At 38.1% G+C, this 23,378-nt stretch overlaps 1 protein-coding gene across 2 annotated transcripts in view; it reads left to right on the top strand.

Moving 5' to 3' along the window:
• The window catches only part of LOC134672593 (pyrokinin-1 receptor-like), a 102,363-nt gene that overhangs the window by 34,203 nt on the left and 44,782 nt on the right, over positions 1 to 23,378 (top strand). For both annotated transcript variants that reach the window (XM_063530579.1, XM_063530644.1), the window contains exon 3: positions 8,342 to 8,449. In XM_063530579.1, coding sequence (XP_063386649.1) covers positions 8,342 to 8,449 — 108 coding nt within the window. The remainder of the gene's footprint in view (positions 1 to 8,341; positions 8,450 to 23,378) is intronic.

Below are 23,378 nucleotides of genomic sequence, written 5' to 3'. Positions count from 1 at the left end.
ATGGTGAAAAAATTATTAAATGACCGCAGCGCGGGTAGTTGGACTCTCGCTAGGCGGCGTTTATCTTACAAAATGGTCGAGTACGACTACGTAGGTAACTATGCTTACTTTGCTAGATTTTATGATGACGAATAAAATGCTTTCTGTATATTTAATGTCCGCAATTTCCAGTACACAGACATAATTCTGGTATAGGTTAAAAAAATACACACAGGTATCCCCATGTCTAAAGAGGAGGGCGGCTCGCTTAACAAATAAGATCATGTACAACCGCAATTTCAGGTTGGGTTAGGTTAGGTTCGTTAGTTACCTTTTATCCCTCAGAGCAGAAAATACAAGCCCCGCGAGGCGGGGCTTCGTTGGTTTGTCACCAAGTCATACTTGCATAACCTATATTAGTATGACAAATATACATAGCTGTTATGATTTCTAAATGTAAGCTCTCCGCATAATAGTTATTTGTTTTACAAGGGGGCAAAGTTGTTGTTTAACCGCTCGTGCTAATATTGTATGTATGTATGTATGTATGTCACTTTATTGCACATAAACAGGTTTACATAAAATGGACAAAAACAAAACAAAAATAAAAATGTTATGTACAAAGGCGAACTTATCCCTAAAAGGGATCTCTTCCAGCTAACCTTTGAGAAAATGAGAAAGGATCAGATACTAACAGGTGAAAGACAATTTAATATGGACAAATAGCACTATGAGAATTTTGGATACACATAAAGGACGACGAGAGCGAATAAGTACTTAAAGAAAAAGAAAAAAAAAATACCAGTACTAGGTACATATTAATAAATAGTATAAATACGCATAAACTACGATTAATATTGATACCCGATCAAGAGAAAGATTTCAAAATTGAACCACGAGCGTAGTGAGTGGTACGAAAAATGGAATCTTGAGCGTTGTAAGGGTTTCAAAGAACGAGGGTTAAACAAAATTTGCCGCCGAGTGAAACACAGAATTTTTCACCACACCAACCTGAAGCAAATATGAAATGTAAAATATCAAACAAAATCAAACCAAATCAAATCCAAATGAATATTATGTGCAGGTTGAAGTTATTTATTAAAAACAACAAGTAAGTACCTATAAAATTACTTAAAGTGAGTTATAGCATGAAAATTATCGTGAAAATAAATATTTTGCCTCTTCCTAAGTAGTACAATTTCTCTCATAAATAGTGTTTTAATATTATCAGCAAAAATAAGAGCGCTATTTTATTAGAAAAATTTCATTTATAATAGTTATTTCTCGGACCCAATTTTGAACCCGGGTATATCCTTAAACTACGTTCAAAAGAGAGGTATGGGCACTGTGAATGCCATCTCGCTTTGTGTGGTAGGGCACAGCACAGCGGATGTCATTCCAGATCTATCCGAGCAGAGCCCAACTGGAGAAGTACGTACTTACCTCCACCTTACAGAAAACACCGGTCAAATAACACTAGGCCCCACTCAAATCGTTGCAAGTGCATTAAAATTAAAGTGCATAAAATTATGTCTGTATGATGAATTATGTCTGGATGAAAGTATTTTATTCGTCATCATAAAATCTAGCAAAGTAAGCATACCTACGTAGATACTCGTACTCGATCATTTTGTAAGATAAACGACGGTCCGCAAGATAAACGAACTCGGAGTAAATATCTATGGAGTAGAGACGCGCACTAATTTCTATCTGAAAAATTCTGTCGTTTTTGGCGCGGGGGACGAGGTAACGCACACAAATAATGTTAACACTAATGCATTTTTAGCATACGTCGCTACACACGCACACGACAAAATTATCAAACACTAGCAAAAACTATATTCACACAAGTACAAGAACAAACACAGACAACCCTGTCCGTGAACGAGATGACGTCAGTTCTAAGTAAACCTAGGTAGTGCGAGGGACGCGTCGATAATATTGTCGATAAAATTGACAATGAATTTTAATTTCTGCTTTTATCAATTATAATAATAATACAATATCAAGTCTTTGTACCAGCATTTTACTAACTTTCAATTTTTGTATTGTTTAGATGTTATTTCTAATAGTTTGTCAATTTGTTTAGGGCCAATCTTGCAAGCTGATATAGAATGATTTTTTATTATCAGTTCATTAGTTAATATTTTACATGTTGGTTTACTTCTGAAAGCAATGCAATATACTATCGAGCATGCAGATCTGCATGATGACAGAGATGGAACGCGGCCATAGGATGTCATTTAAGGGATATTGAGTAGGGGATAATTAGTATATATATCGGCGGTAGATCGTTAAATCGGGCATATCGAGATATTCCTAGGCATATCATGAAACGCCGCCATTTAATAATCTGCCTTTTGCATTTTTTGCCACTTCTAGTGCTGCATTCTATGTGGCATTTGGAGCAGAATGCGTAGATACTAGGTAGGTACTAAAATCATACGCTACCCAAACACGTACTATAAGTAGGATGTCAAGCCATTTCAATGGTTATCATTTGCTAAAATTTAGGACATCCTACTTATTCGATATGCCTAAATGTTGAGGTTTGAACGGTATGGCTGGTGGTCACTAGTCAGATCATGACATGCCGGCGTTTCATGATTTGCTTAGGAATATCACACCTTGAAGTTAGCACGATATGGCTGGTGGTCACTAGGCAGATCATCATCTGCCTAGGAATATCACACCTTGAGGTTTGTACGATATGGATGGTGTTCGCTAGTCATCATGACCATCTGTATATTATTCATTATGTTTATATCGATTTTACCGATTTTGGTTTTTATGGTGTCCCATCACTAATATTGGTACGGTGATACCAGAGTAATAAATTAAAAGTGCCTATTTATGGAAAGTGACAGCCGTAAATACCTTAAATTAATAATATATTTGACATGTTAAATAAAAATATATAGCTGGTCAAGCAAATCTTGTCAGTAAAAAAGGCGCGAAATTCTAATTTTCTATAGGACGATATCCCTTCCCGCCTACATTTTTCAAATTTGCCGCCTTTTTCTACTGACAAGATCTGCTTGACCAGCTATATGTAGAAACTAAAGGAAAAATAAATTTTCAAAAAATAGTCTATCGGTAATTTTCATACATCGTTATCGCGGGAGCAAATACGATTTGACAATACTGAAAGATTATAAAAAACAGTCAAAAACAGAAATGACATTCGTATAGAGAAACGTTTATACCTACGACCTTAAAATGTATAATTATTTTATTGAATATCAATGCTATCTTACCTCCATACTTGACTTGATTGGTACTTAAAAAGATTACCTATTAGGTACGCAACCTTATCAGTCAATTTAGACATTTGTCAATCTTGACTGATCTTTATTTGTAACAACATAATCAAATAGAAGTTGCCTTTAAAATGCCTCGAAGGAAAATAACATGTGATGAATTTGTGGGGTTGTTTATACAGGATTATCCTGAGCTAGAGGCTCGCGATACAAATCTATTTTGCTCGAAGTGCAATATTAGTTTTTGTAAAACTAAATCTTCCGTGAAACGTCATTTTAACTCTGAAAGACACACTTCTCTCAAAAAAGATTTTAGGTTGGAACTGACAAAATTTCTAGTAAGCTGTAACATACCGTGGTCTCAAATAGAGAACCCTGTATTTAAAAATTTCATTGAAGATTGTGTATCTGGAAAATTTGAAAAAACTGTTCAGGTCCCTTCAGAATGTTTGCTGAGGCAGACTTGCGTGAATGAATTATACGACAAAGAGATGGATATAATTAGAGACGAATTAAAAGACGCGTATATATATGTAAGTGTTGATGAAACCACAGATGCTATAGGTCGTCAAATCGCTAACGTTATAGTAGGTGCTATGCTTGAAGATGATGTTGGAACTCCACACGTGCTGTCAAGCAAATGTTTAAATGAAACGAACAATATCAGTATAACTAATACTGTAAAAAATGCCCTGGATGATTTGTGGGGCCCTGGTCACAATAAGCATGACAAGGTGTTGTTGTTATTGACTGATGGTGTGGGGTATATGTTGAAAGCTGGCAGAAATTTGAAAACACTTTTTCCGAACATTGTCCATGTTACATGTTTAGCCCATGCTCTTAACAGAGTTGCCGATCAAGTTCGTGTTCTTTTTCCAGAAGTTAACCTATTAATTTCAAATGTAAAGAAAGTATTTCGCAAATCTCCGAAAAGAGTAAAAGCATTAAGAGAAATGTTTAATGGAATTCCTTTGCCTCCAAACCCAACAATTATTCGCTGGGGAACATGGATCGAGGCTACCACTTACTACAACAAGTATTTTGATGAAATAAAAAGCGTTATAGACACATTTCGTAATTCAGACGCACAGTGCATCGTCAAAGCAAAAAAATCTTTACTCAGTGCAAAAGTTCGAAAAGATGTAAATTTCATAGCAAAGTATCTGCAAGTAATACCAGATGCTATAAATAAACTGCAGTGCCAAAATCTATCTCTTAGTGAAAGTTTGACCATAGTACAAAATACATACAAACATATATCCAAATTAATTTTGAATAAAGATGGAAAACAGATTTTAAAAAAGTTCAAAGTGGTTTTGCAGAAAAATGCCGGATATGAAGTTATGAAAAAAATGTGTGAACTGATATCGGAGAAGGAGATAGTACTAGATTCAACGATATATCGTTCTACATTTGATTACTTCCGTCGTTTTAAAAACGCACCCATTACAACAGTAGCAGTCGAAAGATCATTTAGCCAATTAAAATGGATATTTACTGCACGACGCCGCAGATTAAGAGTAGAAAACATAGAGAAAATTTATGTCGTATATTACGAAAATCACTTAAGATCAACAAAAATTAAATAATGTTGTACAAAATAAATCATGAATATTTATTTGATATGTCGATTCCGGGTCATTATTTACTAACAGAGTGTAAAGCAAGATTTATGAACATTATGCAACAAAAACTTCGTGCTATGTATGATGAACTTCTTGGAGGCTTATAATGTGTAGGCAGAAAGGTCTGTTTTTACTAAACGGGCAGTCTGTTTTACCACTTCTTTAATAAATTTATATTTGCTCCCGCGATAACGATGTATGGTAATTTTACGTTATTTAGGGGTTGTGCACAAATCACGCGAGATGGTTTCCACTACTTTTTGATCCCCCGTCCCCCTTTTCTTTATTCTTATAGATCTATTAATTTGATTAAATAGATTAGGTTGATATGAAACTAAGGTGTTATATGAAAATAATGTGTTACATAAATTATATAACAAAAAGCATAGCAAATAGGGCATATTACTGCAATGTTCTGCCGCCAGAGTGTAGCACTAAGCTAGCTAGTAAATTTTCTCTTTTCACTTTATCGCTCAAATATGCAATAGTGATAGAGAGGTTAGATAACGAAATTTAAATTTTCTTGTTCCGCGGCGGACCACCAGATTGTGATGGATTGTGGTAGTCGCGCCCCCTACGCAGAGTTTCGCATAATATTTCCTATTAGAAATTCTACTCGTACCTAATTAATATTTAGAAAGTCTTCTTTAGAATTACCCTAAATTAGATCTAATATCATATCACTGGTATCACTGTCAGATTGACAATGTTTTTTAGTTATTTGCAAAATTAATGCACTATTTGATAATATTTAGATGTAATAGTACTTAAATATGATAAGAAACGTGTTCTTTTTGTAGACTAGACGTTTCCGATCTCATTTTGCATGAGAAAATGCTGCAATTCGGCATTTTCGGCTCCTATCATTCCGCTTAGACTGACGTTTGCTGAATGGCGTATAACGTGTGGCAACTAGTTTTATATAACCTCCTTGACCGGCGGCCGCGATCTTTTTGCAGAGGGGAACGCCTGTTAATGGCCGCTCCATAGATATTTACTCCGAGTAAACGAAAGTCCAACTACCCGCGCTGCGGTCATTTAATAATTTTTTCACCATCTTTTTGCAGTAGGATATTACTCAACGTGTATATGTTTAGAATCTGCATGAATTACGCTTTATTATAGTATTTTTTATATGATATTTTTGGCCACTATACAAAAGTTATTAGCTCTCAAAACAAAAACCTCCATCCTAAATTTTCATCTTTTTACGTTTTTCTTGTAAAATTACTATGAAGCTGAAAAAAACAAATATCAGCAATGAATTCTACGTCTCCGGTTTATACGAAAATGATACCAAACTTGCCCTAGTAGCCACCAGGACCAGAACACATTTTTTTGAATGATGACGGGTGGCGGCCATCTTTGTACCCCCCCTCCCCTTATTGCCTCCCAGGCTTGAAATGCTTAGAATTACTCAAAGATCATATGTGATGAAGCTCATAGCTTAATAAAAATTTTTTGGGTCAACTTCATAACTGACTCCGCTATCAGGCCTTGGTGTTCAACCAAGGCAATTTATTAATCCGTATAGATATACCGGCTGTGGCCTTTAACATGAGCAAATAATTAAAATATAGATGGTACTCCTCAAATAGTGAAACTTTTGTTCTACAACTTTTAAAAATTATGAAGTATTTAGACTCCCTATTTTTCATACAAAATAAATATTATCTTCAATGGACGCCATCGCCACGCCATATCATTGTGATTTGACGTTGCTTGTCACGCCTTAAACATAACAAATTTCGCAATACATTGCGTCTTAGAATAAACTTTAAAGTGTATTAAAAATCAAACCACAAGTTATTTTTAAAAGTCGCTGAACAAATGTTGGTCAGTATGAGGAGTACAGCTTACAGTTAAATTTTTTGCTCATATTACAGGCCATACCCGGTATTATATTAGGTATGTTCCTTGGGACAAGCTGTAGTAGAGAATTTTTGTTATGAAACAGGAGGAAGCGAGCAGACGAATCACCTCATGGTAAGTAATTGCCGTCGCCCATAGACACCCGTAACACCAGAGGGGTTGCGAGTGCGTTGCCGGCCTTTAAGATAGGAGTACGCTCTTGAAGGTTTGAAGGTCGTATTTATTGGTCCGGATTCTGATCCGGACATACCTCTGGCTATAGTTCGTTTTTTTTAGCATTAGAAATAAGGTAAACAATCTTGACGTGTCTTTTAATTGAAAAACACATTTTAAAAATAAGTTACGGCAAATATGTAACAATTATGAATCTAATACGATCATTTATATTCTTCTGCTTTCATAAGTAATAGTTTTTGATTTTTAAAAAGCATTTTTCAATTAAAAGACATGTCAAGATCGCTTACCTTCTTGCAAGTTCTTTCTAATGCTAAAAAAAACGAACTATAGGTACAGTTGTAGTGCATAATTATTTTCGATCGTATTTTTACGGAAACGTACAAACGTGTCTTGCTATTTCAGTCAGTCTCAGTACGAAAAGTACTGAGATTGACTGAAGCAGCATGACAAATACGAACGTTGCCGAGAAAATACGATGGAAAACACAGTTGCGCTGCGCGAGGCAGGAAGTTTCTGGGGAAAAGCCCAATTAAGGACTGCTAACCATCTAAGTGGTGAAGAAAGTTAAAACTGTCTATCCTTAAACAAAATTCCATCTTGTCTTGCGACAAGAAATATTATTAACGAGAACGGGAGTAACGGGACACTCGCGCATATTAAAGGGCCCTGAAGCTAACCTCCGTTAAAGTCAATTTAGTAATTTACTTAATTAATGAACGTCCGACGTAATTTCCTAGTTAATTTAATTTGCGATTGAGTACTGTTGTATTTGCTTAATAATCTCTGCCTGCGACTTTAACCGTGTATGAGAGGCCGAATCTGACAATTTGAAATGGTCTTTGGTTTTGATACGACCTGTAATCGTGTAGGTGATTATATTTTCATACTTATATTAATTTTAACATAAGTATGTGTAATACAAATAATCGTGAAAATTTAACTTAATATTTTATCACTTTATAGGGCACAATATATACCTACTTATATTTATATTTTAGCGTCCAATGTATGTTTGTCGGCATGTCTTTCAACTTATCATCTACAGATATTATATTATATATAGATGGTCAAGCAAATCTTGTTGTCAGTAGAGAAAAACCGCGAAATTAAAAATTTCTATGAGACGATATCCGCGCCTACATTTTTCAAATTTGCAAGACCTGCTTGACCAACTATATATCCTCTTCTAGTACACACAACATAAGCCCTATTGAGCTTACTGTGGAAGGTCGGTTTGTGTAAAATTATCATATATTTAATATTTATTAATGTATATGTTTCTTTAAATAATGACTGTATATATAATATACATTTTTGTATTCATTTAAGTGTATTTTTTTAAATTGTCATTTAAAAAGCTAAACCTATTTAAAAAATAACGATGTATTTCTTTGACCCCTTTTTTCTAACAAAACGTTATGTCCGCAGGTGTACATCGTGCTGACATTCCTGTCGGGGGTGCTGTATTTCCTGTCGACGGCCATCAACCCCTTCCTCTACAACATCATGTCCAATAAATTCAGAAACGCCTTCAAGGTAAGCGGATTGATCAACCAATTTACCCATCATTGTCTATTTGTTGGCTCTGAGCCAAGACCCTTGCACGGAAACTAAGTTCAGTAAGAATTAGTTACACCGAAATTCAATTACCTATACTTAGACGTGGCGTAATGCCAAGAAATTAGAGGGAAATAAGAGATATCCGCGCCGAGCGGATTTTTACCTTTTATCTCAATAACTCTAAAAATTTACGTTTGTTTGAAAGTTTGGTCGTCGGATCCCTCGGCGATATCCACGGAATACATTATAAATTTATTATTTGGCTATATCATAAGCTATTTTATATTACAAGCGCAACGATGCCATGTTTAGGAGTTATACGGATTACCGACATTATACTAAGTTAATATAAAAACCGGGCAAGTGCGAGTGGGACTCGCGCACGAAGGGTTCCGTACCATAATGTAAAAAACGGCAAAAAAGAAAACGGTCACCCATCCAAGTACTGACCCCGCCCGACGTTGCTTAACCTCAGTCAAAAATCACGTTTGTTGTATGGGAGCCCCACTAAAATCTTTATTTTATTCTGTTTTTAGTATTTGTTGTTATAGCGACAACAGAAATACATCATCTGTGAAAATTTCAACTGTGTAGCTATCACGGTTCGTGAGATACAGCCTGGTGACAGACGGACGGACGGACGGACGGACGGACCGCGGAGTCTTAGTAATAGGGTCCCGTTTTACCCTTTGGGTACGGAACCCTAAAAACGGTTTTAACTTTACTAATGTCCAGAATCCGGAAGACTGACAGCAGTTTGTAATAATAGGTATTATTGATTTAGGCATATTTATTTATGTAAGAGGAGGATTCAAAAACTATGCCAATATAATTTTTAAGAAAAAAAAACCGACTTCCATGGGGGCCGATGAAAGATTACTGTAGATGGTACACTATGTAGAAAAGGAGGTAAAACCAACCACTTTTCTACTAGCATTTCGCTTCTGTATAATGGCTCCTCTACAGGATGGGCCAACGCCGGCCACTCCAAGGGACGCAGCCATGCGGTAGAATGAGATAGCAATATCACTTGCTCCCTCTAACGCATAAATGCGTCCCTTGGAGTGGCCGGCGTTGGCCCATCGTGAAGAGGAGCCATGAGGGTCGTAGTTCTAGCCTAACCTAACCCACTCCTCAGATAGCAGTTCGGTTCTGTGCGGATCGCAGTTCGAACCTAATCAAACCCACTTTTCAAGTAGCATTTCGTTTCTGTAAGGCTCGTAGTTCTAACCTAACCTAATCCTTGTTCGGTTCTGTGAGGATCGCAGTTCAAACCTAACCTAACCCACTTAATGGCGCATGCCGTGCGGTGTACGGGGGTTTAAGCGGGAGGGGCTAGTAAGATTGGCATCATCGTACTTTATACCTACATTAATTTTATGGTAGGTAATCATAGTTGTTTATTTAGTTAAGGTATCATAGTGGTTTTCTGGATCAAGGTCCGGGTCCGAGTCCGGGTCCGAGTCCGGGTCCGTGTCCGGGTCCGAGACCGGGTCCGAGTCCGGTTCCGAGTCCGAGTCCGAATCCGGGTCCGAGTCCAGGTCCGGGTCCAAACCGGATCCGGGTCCGAACCGGATCCGGGTATGAGTCCGAGTCCGGGTCCCAGTCCAAGTCAAAATCGAAATTCGTAATCACCAAACGTGTACCATGCGTCATTGAAGAGTTCTGTTTTGGTCATCATCAGCAGTTCCACTTCATCAAATGCGACAGTTTTTAATGTAAATGCTTGATTTTATGATGAAAATACAAAAAAATCTATACGTATGCCTTTAATATTTGAGGAGTTCCCTCGATTCCTTATGGATCCCATCATCAGAACTCGAGCTTGACAAAAATGTGGCTTAAAAACTTAACTTGCTTAACGAACATAACGAAAAGGAAAAATCGCCAAACGTGAACTATGCGTCGTTTAAAAGTTCTGTTCTGATCATCATCAGCAGTTCCACTTCATCAAATGCAACAGTTTTTAATGAAAATGCTTGATTTTCTAATGTAAATACAAAAATCTCTATACGCATGCCTTTAAGATTTGAGGAGTTCCCTTGATTCCTCATGGATCCCATCATCAGAACTCGACTCAGAGCTTGACAAAAATGTGGCTTAAAAACTTAACTTGCTTAACAAACATAATGACGAGGACAAATCGCCAACCGTGAACTATGCGTCGTTGAAGAGTTCTGTTCTGATCATCATCAGCAGTTCCACTTCATCAAATGCAACAGTTTTTAATGAAAATGCTTGATTTTCTGATGTAAATACAAAAATCTCTATACGCATGCCTTTAAGATTTGAGGAGTTCCCTTGATTCCTCATGGATCCCATCATCAGAACTCGAGCTGGACAAAAATGTAGCTTAAAAACTTAACTTGCTTAACAAACATAACGAAGAGGACAAATCGCCATCCGTGAACTATGCGTCTTTAAAGAGTTCCGTTCTGATCATCGTCAGCAGTTCCACTTCATCAAATGTCACTTTTTTGGGTGTATATGCTTGATTTGTTGATAAAAACCCAAAAGTCACTATATGTATGCCTTTAAGATTTGAGGAGTTCCCTCGATTCCTCATGGATCCCATCATCAGAACTGGGTTTTGACAAAAACGGGACCAATCTGTATGCATATACTTAGATATGGAGTAACAAACATAAAAAAAAAAAACATACAACCGAATTGATAACCTCCTTCTTTGAGATTTGGAAGTCGGTTAAAAAGTAACTTGAAGTACTATTGATATCATTTTAATATGGAACGTAATGGAATACGAGCCAACCCTTTTAGTTCAACGACCTAAAGCGCCCTCCAGACTATGCGCGTGAATCGGCGAGTGTGGAGTCTAAGTAGTTCGCTGATATGCGAAATCGACTCCAGACTCGCGTTCGCGGCTTCGCGCCGCGATTCGCGCACGAGTGTGGAGCGGGCTTAACCTATTTCGACTTTCACGACCTAGAAAGTTGGAATTTGGCGTCCAGCTGTGTAGGTAATTGTATAAAGTTGTCTACTTATCTGATGATCTATACAACTTGGCACCCATTTAAATAGTTCTCATTTACTATTTATCGGTAAAATAATACTGAACTTTGCTCCGACATTTTTCACAAATGGGCCGGTTTTTATTTTGGATAAAATTTTGCTGGTTTGAAGAGTCCTCATCTGGGCCAAATTAGTACGAAATCATTAGGTGTCCTGAAAACATGTATATAATTATCCGTTTATCTACACAAATATATTGTACAGATTGAGAAACTCTAGCTTACCAAATATTGAAATCTTACAGCCTGGTGACTGACAGACGGACAGCGGAGTCTTAATAATAGGGTCCCGTTTTTACCCTTTGGGTACGGAACCCTATAAAAAAAGAAATCTAAATGAAAGGCCTATTGTTTTGATGGGCTAATTCATTTCAGAAACGGATGGTAAAATACAAAATTTACAAAACTATCAGCCCTATAAACATCTAAATGTTGTAATCATTAAAGATAAAAGCCCGATGTTCAGGCCATAAAACGCTCATAAAAATATTGGTTTTGTCCGGAAAATTTTCACGAGAATCATTATTTTTCTTTGTAGGTACTTCGGTTAGAGTAATGTTACTATTTCTGGATGTTTACTATTCCCTTCCTTATATATTGTGCTTTGAAGTGTTTTAGTGTTTGGTACCTATAAAAGTTTGTTAAAGATAAAAGATAAAGATAAAAAATAGTTTATTCAAGTAGGCATATTACAATGCGCTTATGAACGTCAAATAAACCTTTACCGGCTCCAACCGTACACCTCTGCCCCGAGAAGATTTAAATCCCCCCTCAATTGGAGGAGGGTATCCCAATATGGGATGTTATTCCTATTAAATTGCTGTAAATCTGTAATACTTGATTATGATGATGACGTGAACAAATTGTTATCTAAAGAATTCCATAATGAAAACATTTGGATTCGCTTGCTGTTTAGAATAGGTATATATTTTTATTTTATTTCAGCCGTTTAGCTTATTCGAACATCGTATTACCGGCCTACGTAAAATTCAAGACTTTTTATATGATTATTAAGGTTCTAATTAACTTAACTTTAAATTAAAAACTTTATTATTCCATACTAACTTAAATCGAAGCTTTGCAAACATTATTAAATAACCAAATGTGTAAATTTGAATGATTTATATTCAAAACCTTCATTTTATTGAGCGTTTGAAACTTTAATAAATTGCTACCAATTTATCACATTTGCATACAAAACCTACGATTAAAATGTACGACGGCAATCACTTATGTAAATCCGGGGTTTGTGTTATCACACGAGTTAGGTACATACCATTAATGGGTCAATTTTTGAAGAGGGTGTTTTTTCGACATTTGTATGGCAATTTTTTATTTTTGAAAAATCTGATTTATAATCATCGTTTTAAGAAGGGTTCTTAACAACAAAAAATATACTGTAGGAGGCACCTCTGTACTATTTATAGTTAGCTAGATATGGACGTTTAAAGATCGACATTTGTATGACACTATTTAGCCATTTGTAAGGCGCTTTTGACATGTATACGGCATTTTTTCGACATTATATGGCAGTATCAACATGTATATGCCACTATTTATTATTTTTGTTGCATTTATAAGACCCTGACGACATATGTATAACACCTTCTCGACATCTGTATGGTCCTATGTCGACATTTGTATGCCACGATCGACATTTATACGGTCAAAATAGCCGTATAAATGTCGCCATACAAATGTCGCGACATGTCGCCAATAATATTTTTTAGCGATATTTCCTACACAATACAACAGATTCACTTATTTATTTTACTATATATTTTAACACTATATTTGCAACTATTATTATAAAAGAAATATTTTTATTCCAACTATGTACCAACGTATTCAGCGTCCATACAAATGTCGTTGTAGTCGTACCAAAATATATCGAAAGAGATTTTTATATGTTTTTAAATAAATTAAACTGTTTCCGGGTTTACATTTGATTCAATCGATGCCCAACTAACCGCACTATTGCGTTGTAAATTTAATCTAACCGTTATTCAATAGACAAAGAAGATTATAGGGGGTATATTTAAGTCATAACAAAACAGGTGCCGCGCGGGACAGCGATAAAAAGGCCTCCCTTGTTTTATTAAATAACGCATTAATTTATCAATATGATTAAATCAATTCTCTGAAAAATGCTCTTTATAGAAATACAAAGTTGTTTATGATACGTTGCCTACATCCAAAGTTATGATTTTTTTTATTGCGCGATGCCGCCACTGGGACACGCGAAAAACGGCAAATTTCTCCGTTTTTGGAACTTTAAATGCGATTTTGTCAGGACCAAATAATATTTTTGGTACAGTTGTGCATGATTTTTAAAGCTTATAATACACTGAATGAAAATATATACATACCCAGTCTTTTAGTCCTATGGACTTCGAGTTTTAGCCGTGGGACAGCAAAAAATGCCTATTTGAAAATTGACCCTAATATTGGACTCTGGAACTGTAAGCTAAACCTCGATAAGACAATTTCTTCGTTAAATCAGCTTGCTAATTTGAATTCTATCATTAGCATAGTATTATAAAAAAAACGCCTATGGCCTAGCGGTAAGAGCGTGCCATTTTCAATCCGGAGGCCGCTGGCTCAAACCCCGGCTCGTACCATTCGTACCAGTAAGTTTTTCGGAATTTATTTACGAAATATCGTTTGATATTTATCAGTAACTTTTCGGTGAAGGGAAACATCAGCTTTCGTAAAAACTAGTGCTTACGCCAATTCTTGGGATTAGTTGCCAAGCCGACCTAGACTCCCATGGGCTCCAAAACGCCGGGAGAACGCGAGAGATGATTGTTTTCATGGTATTTCAATGTCTTTTAGCACTAATGATAAATAATTAGGGATGTACCGACTAGTCGCCGACTAGTCGGGAAAGCCGACTATCCGGCCACATTTGTAGTCGGCGATTAGTCGGCGACTAGTCGGCAAAAATGGCCGATTAGTCGGCACTTTATTAGTGAAAGAATACCATATGTTTTATGTTTATTTTACTAAAATACCTTATCAGGATGCATACGAAAACTTTTGTTCATATAAATAATTGACCGTTTGATCGTTATCGTATGTCGGTAGGCTGGTGTTTTCCTCTACAGGTCGATCTCAACTGATTCTCGTGTAATTTCATGTGCAAGTTCGACAGTTAATTATTTTTATTGTTATTTAGTTTTTTTTTAATGCTAGAACCATGAGGAACTGTTATTGCAAAATTTAGAGACAGACAGGGCTCGTGAGGGCTAGACGTTGCTCGTGAAGACGCTGACCACAGGGAATAGGTTCTTAACTGGCGACTTCATACGGAAATAGAGCCTTGGAAATACCTCCTACAAGCTGTACTGACGGTCTGCTCAGGATCGTAGAATAAAAGAACTAAAGACTGAAATTTAACGAGGATTCTTGTGATAGGTCTTTGAACCTGTAGAGAACACCTTTTAGCTAAGCTAATATGATGAATAGCGCAACAAAAGGAGCATAACTATTGTATTTCACCTGAACTTATACGAAACTAATGATCTGGCCGACTAGCCGACTAGTCGGCCGACTAATCGGCCATTCGAGCGCCGATTAGTCGGCTAGTCGGCTAGTCGGCCAAATCAATAGTCGGTACATCACTATAAATAATATTAATTGTACATTTCATAAGAAAAAGTAACTTGTGTTTTTAAGATTTATAGTATAAAAATCGGTTTGATGAAATATCCACGAGTTTTTAAATTAAAATCCAATTGGCTTGGAACAGATAAGGGACGAAAGGTAACCACTAACCGACGAAGCTACATATAATAGTTATTTGTTTCACAAGGGGGCAAAGTTAATGTTTAACCGCTCGTGTTAATATGATTGATACCCGAGCAAGCAAATGATTCTAAAATTGAACCACGAGCCCCAAAATAAAATCAAGTTGGATTTCTAAATTTCGACATGCCTTCCGTTCGGCTTTACTACGCTTACGACTGTTAGATATATACATATATACATATTCAGAAGTAGGATTCGGAACTGTAAAAATAGGAAATAGATTTGCCTTGGCACTATTATCTATTATCATTCTCTACCGAGTCTTTCAGACCCTGGATACCGGAGATGGGTTAAACCCTAAATCACCTTCGATAGAAACGTAAGCCTAGGTTTCCTTTTAGGGTAGAGGATAAAAAGGTAGATCTACAAATAAGTACTACACATAGTTGTTATTTAGGCCATTTTGTTTTTGTTAAAAAATTTAAAAATCTTATTAGGTCGATGTCTTATGTGTTATTTATGTCTTGTTGTGTGTTTATGTCTTATGTTATTTCTACTTAGAATCATGAGCTAAAAAGAGAAAAAAGTGTCCCGTTTTTTATTTCCATTTCGTCACCTTTTTTTCATAGACTAGTATGTGGTACCTAACGGAATAGAAGGAAAGAAAAACTTAATATAAGAAATTTTGAAAACTTGAAACTGTACTTTAAACGTTGGTTTATTAATTACCTTTACAGTACATCTGGTGCTACATTACGAAACCGGTGCTATAATAAGCACATTACGTAACTATGTCGACAATTTAAAGGGCCATATGTACTGTAATAACTAATAACCTTTTTACTACGAACTCGTAACTCGTCTTACCTCTGTAACTCGGAATCTCTTTAAGACAAACAAAAGCTTATAAAAACCTCTCTAAAATGATAAACAGTGATGATGAAAATTCGTTAAAACGAATGTTTTACAGTTTCCCTTGAGATTTAGTTGTGCCATGGAGGTGCTACTGTACCACCATGTTAATTGCACAAACATATTTGCCGCCATCATGACACAAATGGAGAATGTTTGTTCAAGCCATGAGACCAATTCAAATTTACTATGTGACATCAACATTATATCTAAAAGGTGTCAATCGCACGAGAATTTTGCTGTACTTGTCCGCACTATAACTATAACGCGAGGGTAACTCACATAATTTAGATATCATTTTGGTGTCACAATGTAAATTAGAATTGGCTTCAATGTTAGTTGAAGCCATCACGCGCGAGTCATTCACCTGGCAGCTAGTTGTTTGAAGCTGCCCTTTGACCCGCGACGCCTTGAGACGGTACCGTTAAATGTTAATTAATTTCAAGGTGTATCGCCTATACAACAACATTAAATGTTATATTTTCCTCGAATAATTTAGTGGTTTTATTACAGACAAAATAGACTGGTAAAGTGGTACAATAGGGAAGTGTACAGTCACCAACAGATATATCGGAGCGGCCAAGGTGTTCACAATATCTGAACAAGCACTCTAACGCCTTGACAATAGAGGCGTGCTCAGATATATGTGAGCACCTTAGCCGCTCCGATGTATCTGATGGTGACTGTACCAGTAAAATACTAAAGGGCCACTTGCACTATTAACTAACCCACGGTTAACCGCTTAAAACTGGAGTTACCATGGTTAACAGTATAATTTATACCGGGTTAACGGTTTAACCGGTTAACCCGGGTTAGTGGGTTGGTGTAAGTGGCGCGAAGTCTTTATGAAACGTCAAAACAATTTGTTACTATCACAGATCTAGAATGAGACCCATTACGTTTAAAGTTAACTGGAGTGTGCAAAAGGGATGCCATCACGTATATGAGCATGATTGCGAAAGAGGCATACTACAAATATGTAAAAATGTGACCACTTTTGAGATTCATACTCGTAGCTGCGAAATTGCGTGGAACAATTAGAATGAATTCATTGATAAAATGTGAAAACGTGGAAAATACTAAAAGCTGCCTATTCAGGAGATGATGAATGGATCTTGGAACTGCAAAAGAAAATAATTTATTACTTCCCAATGACACTTGACACCATTCAGATTTTCTTCGCACTTTTCTTATTTGACAAGCAATCTTGTACTAGACCTGTGGTTACTATGAAATGAGTCTGGTAAATAGTGAAGACCTACAATTACCAACAAACAGCAACATTCTTCATTCAGCAACTGTCCATCGGTGGACCTTATTACAAAAGGGATAAGGTTCATCGATGATCAGTTAGGAGTGTGGGCGATGGTACACATAGTAAACATGCTTCATCATCGTTGTAAATTGCGATATCTACGTCAAAGTTTCTACGTCATTATTAGGTACTGGCACAGAATAAATAATAGTACTAGGTACTGAAGATTCACTCTCTAACAAAACGCGTGTGTTATGATCAGGACAGATATGGCCGCTAGGTGGCGACAGTGCCACACGCGGCTTATGGCTAGCCACCAAAACTGGTGTGGAACGAATGTATTTGTAGCAACGCCACAAAATCGCGGAGTGAGCGCCTGTTACTACTGAATGCTCACTTGAGATTCCAGCCGGCCTAGCCAAGGTTACAATCGCTATCGCTTCGACAACAGGCCTGGCCGCGTAGCCAAGATGCAGATCGCTTACGCTCCGTAGCGATCGAAACGCAACTATCACTGTCGCACTAATATGGAAGAGTGATAGAGAGACATATGGCTTTTCGCTGTCGAAGCGATAGCGATTGTGACCTTGGCTAGGCCGGCAGTGCCGTTACCGTTAAGATACAACATTCTTACTGCAGTAGAGAATGCTATGCGCCTCTCTAAGCGTCACTTGCACTATCCTACTAACCCGGGGTTAACCGGTTAACGGTTAGTAAATGGTGCAAGTGGCCGAAGGCGTGTAGACAAAATGAAGGAACGGAGAAAATCAGTTGGTTAAGAGCGATCGGACCGGTGTTCCAAAAGGTTGCAAGTTCGAATCCAGCCCGAAGCGGTGTAATTTTACATTTTACTTTTCCCTTATTAAAAAAATACCGTATGCAGACGTATCTGCTTGATAAAAATATAGATTAGTTTTGGACATATGAAAACTGACACCTTACTGCTATTTATGACATGTAAACGTAAAATTGGATAAAAAACCGCTGTCCATGACACATACAAAAGTAGATCCAAATCGTTTTTGAAAGTGTCACCTACCTAGTAAAGGATGACTCAGGCTAGACCGGGCCGGGGCCGGGCCGGGCCGTCCGGCGCTTCGCTTTCTATGGAAAGCACCACGTGATCACCGATCAGCCGTCATAGTTAGCGTCTAGCGTGTGTCATCCTTAATTCCTTAGAGAAGGTCAAAATAAAAAAGTTTTAACACGAGATGGCGTCATCAAAAGTAAGTTTACTTGTTACGGGCCATAAGACGCGACTGACAGACTGACAGCGGAGGCTTAGTAATAGTTCCGTTTGTCATTTATATACTTTAGGGGCAGAAAACAAGACAACAACATACTTGACCCAATAAACTGAAATCTATTACTTCCTCAATCTTCTGAGATAAAAAATATCCAAGGATCTAAAAGTCAAATAAAGTTGATGGCTCATAAAAAGTAACGGTGGCATTTGTTTTACGTCTTCATTAAAAAAAGGTGCCGAGTCAATTGAGTAGAAGTATTTTTGATTGACGTATTTTATTGGTATATTTGATTGCTTCATTTAAGGAAACGTTTTACTTAGTACGTACTTTATTTACAAAAACGGGACTTAATCGCATAATTTAGGTATGAGTGTTGTGTGTTGACCCAGTAACATTCCTAGTGTGCAAAACTTTCAAAAACAAGACGGTTAGTTAAAACAACTCGCGCAGCTGGGAATTTTCATTTTAACTTGTACAGTAAGCGCGACTTAAGTTGTGTTTCAGTAACGTCTAACCGTCACATTCCCGACAAAATGTATGATTTGACATTGACCGTCAGTTTTGTGACGATTGCTAACGGGCCGTTAATGGTACACAGTTAAGTGAAAATGCCCAGCTAGAAGATATTTAGTCTTCTCCGAGACCACACTGCAGCTTACTAGAAACGTATATCCCTTCAAGTGGCAGGCCGCCGGATCGTGGTGGATTACTTTAATTAAATTTAAAATTTGACTATTTAATATAAAGTTTAATTTCCAACAGCTGAAAAGTGATATATGAACGTGTTAATATCGTGATATCCATACTTACAATAGCGTCAAGAAAATTGGCAGCTGTATGTAGTTCTGGTTACAATACAATAATATGGTACTGTCGAACTGATCTGATGATGGAGCCGGAAGATATGAACTGGAACTTCATGATGGAACATCGTATCATAGCTGTGTTTGGATTTGTTAGAAAAGTCTTGTAATGAACTTTGACCACAATTAGGTTTCAAGGTCTGATGATGAAGCCGGAAGGTAGGCACTGGCATTCCATGATGGAATATCGTATCATAGTCGTGTTTGCACGTAATGGACATTGAACACGATCAGGCATCAAGCGTGATTTTCTAGTGTTTTCTAAATTATTAATTTATTTAAATACAACGTCGGTGGCAAACAAGCATACGGCCCGCCTGATGGTAAGCTGTCTCTGTACCCTATGTACGCCTGCTTGTTTCCAACATTCACTCCGCTCCGCTCCCTGCTTGATTTATATGTATCCGCCGAAACACGAATTTCTGATCCCCTCAATCAACTTGATCGGAAAGGAATTTCTCTTGTTCTGTTCGCAACTATAGTTCTCAACTCCAAAGTTCCACCGAGACGTGGAAACCTCAGTTTTGGAACACTTTGGAACTCCATTGGAACACTTTAACACGTGTTAGTGAAATCTTACTTACATAGAAGTTTGAACGCAGGTCACAGATTACATAGACAACCGCATGAAGTATTTACAAAGAACAGGAGGTCACCACACATATGTACAATTTTACTTGTAAAATGCTACGAATCTAGTAGAGCAATAGAGTTATATACTACGCTAATTTATACTATTTACATATAATAATCAAAGAACACCCCTAAATGAAGGTAATACTGGTATGTATCCTCCCGCGTGTGTCTATGCTCGTTCGATTTGGTTGACAATGTCATGAGATGAAAAATACATTTCTTTTGATCCTGTAAAGAATCTAGTTTTATTAATGTTTTATAGCGGATAATTCCCATACATTTCACATGGCGACGATGACTATCGGCACGTTAAGTGCATTTGAACCCAAAACGCAACAATGGGAAATATTCTGTAACAAGGTAAAACAGTTCATTTTGTTAAATGGAATAGATTCCGAGGACAAGAAACGGGCCGTCTTGTTGACTCATCTATCCGACGAAGCTTATCTTTTACTTCGTAATTTACTTCATCCTAAGGTGGTAGAAAGTTCTAAATTTGATGAGTTGATAGAAGCATTAAATAACCATCTGACCCCGAAACGTGCAACATTTGCGGATCTTAGTAAGTTCTATAACGCAATGCAAGCGGAGGCAGAAAGCGTGGAGGATTGGGCAGCTCGACTGCGAGGCTTGGCTGTACACTGTGACTTTGCATCTTCTTTCGATAAGGTGTACCGCGACCGCTTCGTTCTCGGACTGCGACCAGGAAAAGTAAGAGATCGCGTGTGTGAACAAGATGCGGCGAAACTTACTTTCGCCAAGGCCTTAGAAGTAGCGCAACAGACAGTTGTCGCGAGTCAGGCGCGCGCAACTACAGCCAGCGCCACGGCGATCGCTACTACAGTAACCAAGGAGGAACCCTTGTTGTGGACACGCGCTGCTCGACCTGGCGCGCCTGAGAAGGCGTACAAGAAAGAAGATCGTTGCGCAGTCTGTGGCATGAAGAGCCACGCGGCTGAGACATGTCGGTACAAAAACTACCGCTGCCAAAGGTGTAAAGAGAAGGGCCATCTATTGAAAATGTGCAATTCTAAGCTTAAGTCCGTTAATAATATTAACGTGGGGACAAACCCAAGTTCCGATGAAGAGGATTCAATCAGTAACTGTAAAGAATGTCAACTTTTTAACTTAAGGTCAGTTAATAACGAACCAATCCTAGTTCCTATTATTCTTGATGACAATGTTAACCTTACCATGGAAATTGACTCTGGGTCAGGCATGAATGTAATGTCAAGCGAGCTGTATTTCAAACATTTTTCACACAAGAAACTTCTAAAAACGAATATTAAAATGTGCCTTTACAATGGACATAAAATTTCGCCCTTAGGTCATTTTCATACACAAGCTAAGTTTGCCCCTTTGCCTTTTGCTATTAAGGACGCAGTGGAGGCCGAACTCGCAAGGTTAGTGGAGGTCGGTATATTAGAACCAGTAAACCATTCTGAATACGCGACGCCGATTGTTCCGGTTCCGAAATCTAATGGTAGTATTAGAATATGTGCAGACTACTCTGTAACGTTAAACAAGGATATTCACGTTGATAAGTACCCCTTGCCTAGGATCGAAGAGGTTTTCGCTAAACTAAGCAATGGTCAACATTACTCTAAATTAGACTGTAGTCAGGCCTACAATCAGATTAAATTATCAGATGAGTCTCAAAAACTGACGACCATCAATACGACCAAGGGGTTGTTCATGTACAAGCGGCTCGTGTTTGGACTGGCTTGTGCTCCGGCCATTTTTCAGCGCACTATTGAGAACCTCTTGGCAGGAATTGAAGGTGTGACAGTTTTCCTTGATGACGTTTGTGTGACAGGTCCGACTAAAACTATACATTTAGAAAGATTAGAAAAAGTTTTTCAAAGATTTCAGGAATCAGGTTTTCGATTAGAAAAAAGCAAATGCGCCTTTTTTCAGGACAGTGTAACGTATTTGGGCCATATCATTAATAAGGATGGTCTACACAAATGTCCGAAAAAGGTGGAGGCAATCGCTAAAGTACCTAAGCCGTCCAATACTACAGAGTTGAAGCGTTTTTTAGGTATGGTAAATTATTACCGGAATTTTGTTCCTAATGCTTCGGCTATACTTGCGCCACTCCACGAACTATTGCGTGACGGCGTACGGTGGGTTTGGACGGATCGACAGCAGGAGGCTTTCGATTGGGTGAAGAGAGAACTTAGCAGCGATCGCGTGTTAGCACACTTCGACCCGACGGCACAACTGGTGCTGACCGTTGACGCTGGACCCGCGGGTCTTGGAGCTGTGTTAGCACTAGTCGACGCCGCTGGCTGTGAACGTCCGCTAGCTTTCGGTTCCCGCTCTCTTTCCCAGAGTGAACGCAATTATAGTCAACTGCAAAAGGAAGCGGCTGCCATTGTCTTTGGTGTTAAACGCTTCCATCAATATCTATACGGCAGACAGGATCCGTTTATTTTAAAGACTGACCATAAGCCGTTGTTGGCAATCTTTGGCCAGAAGGGAGGCATGTCAGTGACCACAGCTTCGCGGTTAGTAAGGTATGCAATATTCCTATCTGCGTACAATTATAAAATTCAATATACAACAAGTAAGGAAAATGTGGTTGCCGATTTTTTTTCAAGGGCCCCGTTGGACCAGGTACCCCAAGAGGGTTCGCAAGATGACGTAGACAATTGTTCACCAGCCTTACATTCACTTCAATTAGAAGGATTGCCGGTCACGTATAAAGACATTCGCGAAGCGACTTCAAAAGATAGCGTGCTTAAGACGGTAATGAAATATGTTAATGATGGCTGGCCACGTAAAATTATATGTCAAAGTATCTTGCCTTATTTCTTATGTAAAACAGACCTGGAGTTAGTCGATGGTTGTCTACTTAGAGGACACCGAGTAGTAATACCCACTAAGTACAGAAACGACATTTTAAAAGAACTTCACAGGTCTCACCAAGGCATTGTTAAAACGAAAAGCGTCGCCCGTTCTCGGTTGTGGTGGCCCGGCGTCGACCGCGACATCGAGCAGGCAGTAGGCGCTTGCCGCGTGTGCGTGGCGCTGCGGCCTGCGCCGCCACGCGCCGTGCCCCGGCCCTGGCCGCGACCCGCGGGACCATGGACTAGGATACATATTGACTACATGACGGTCGCGCAATCGACTTATTTAGTAGTCATTGACGCTTATAGCAAATGGCTAGAGTGTATTGATATGTCTAATGGTACAACTACCAAACACTTG

This window comes from Cydia fagiglandana, chromosome 1 (genome assembly GCF_963556715.1).
Source record: "Cydia fagiglandana chromosome 1, ilCydFagi1.1, whole genome shotgun sequence".
In the NCBI taxonomy this organism is placed as follows: Eukaryota; Metazoa; Arthropoda; class Insecta; order Lepidoptera; family Tortricidae; genus Cydia; species Cydia fagiglandana.
Note: the sequence above shows the minus strand (reverse complement) of the source record. Positions and strands in the feature narration are given on the sequence as shown.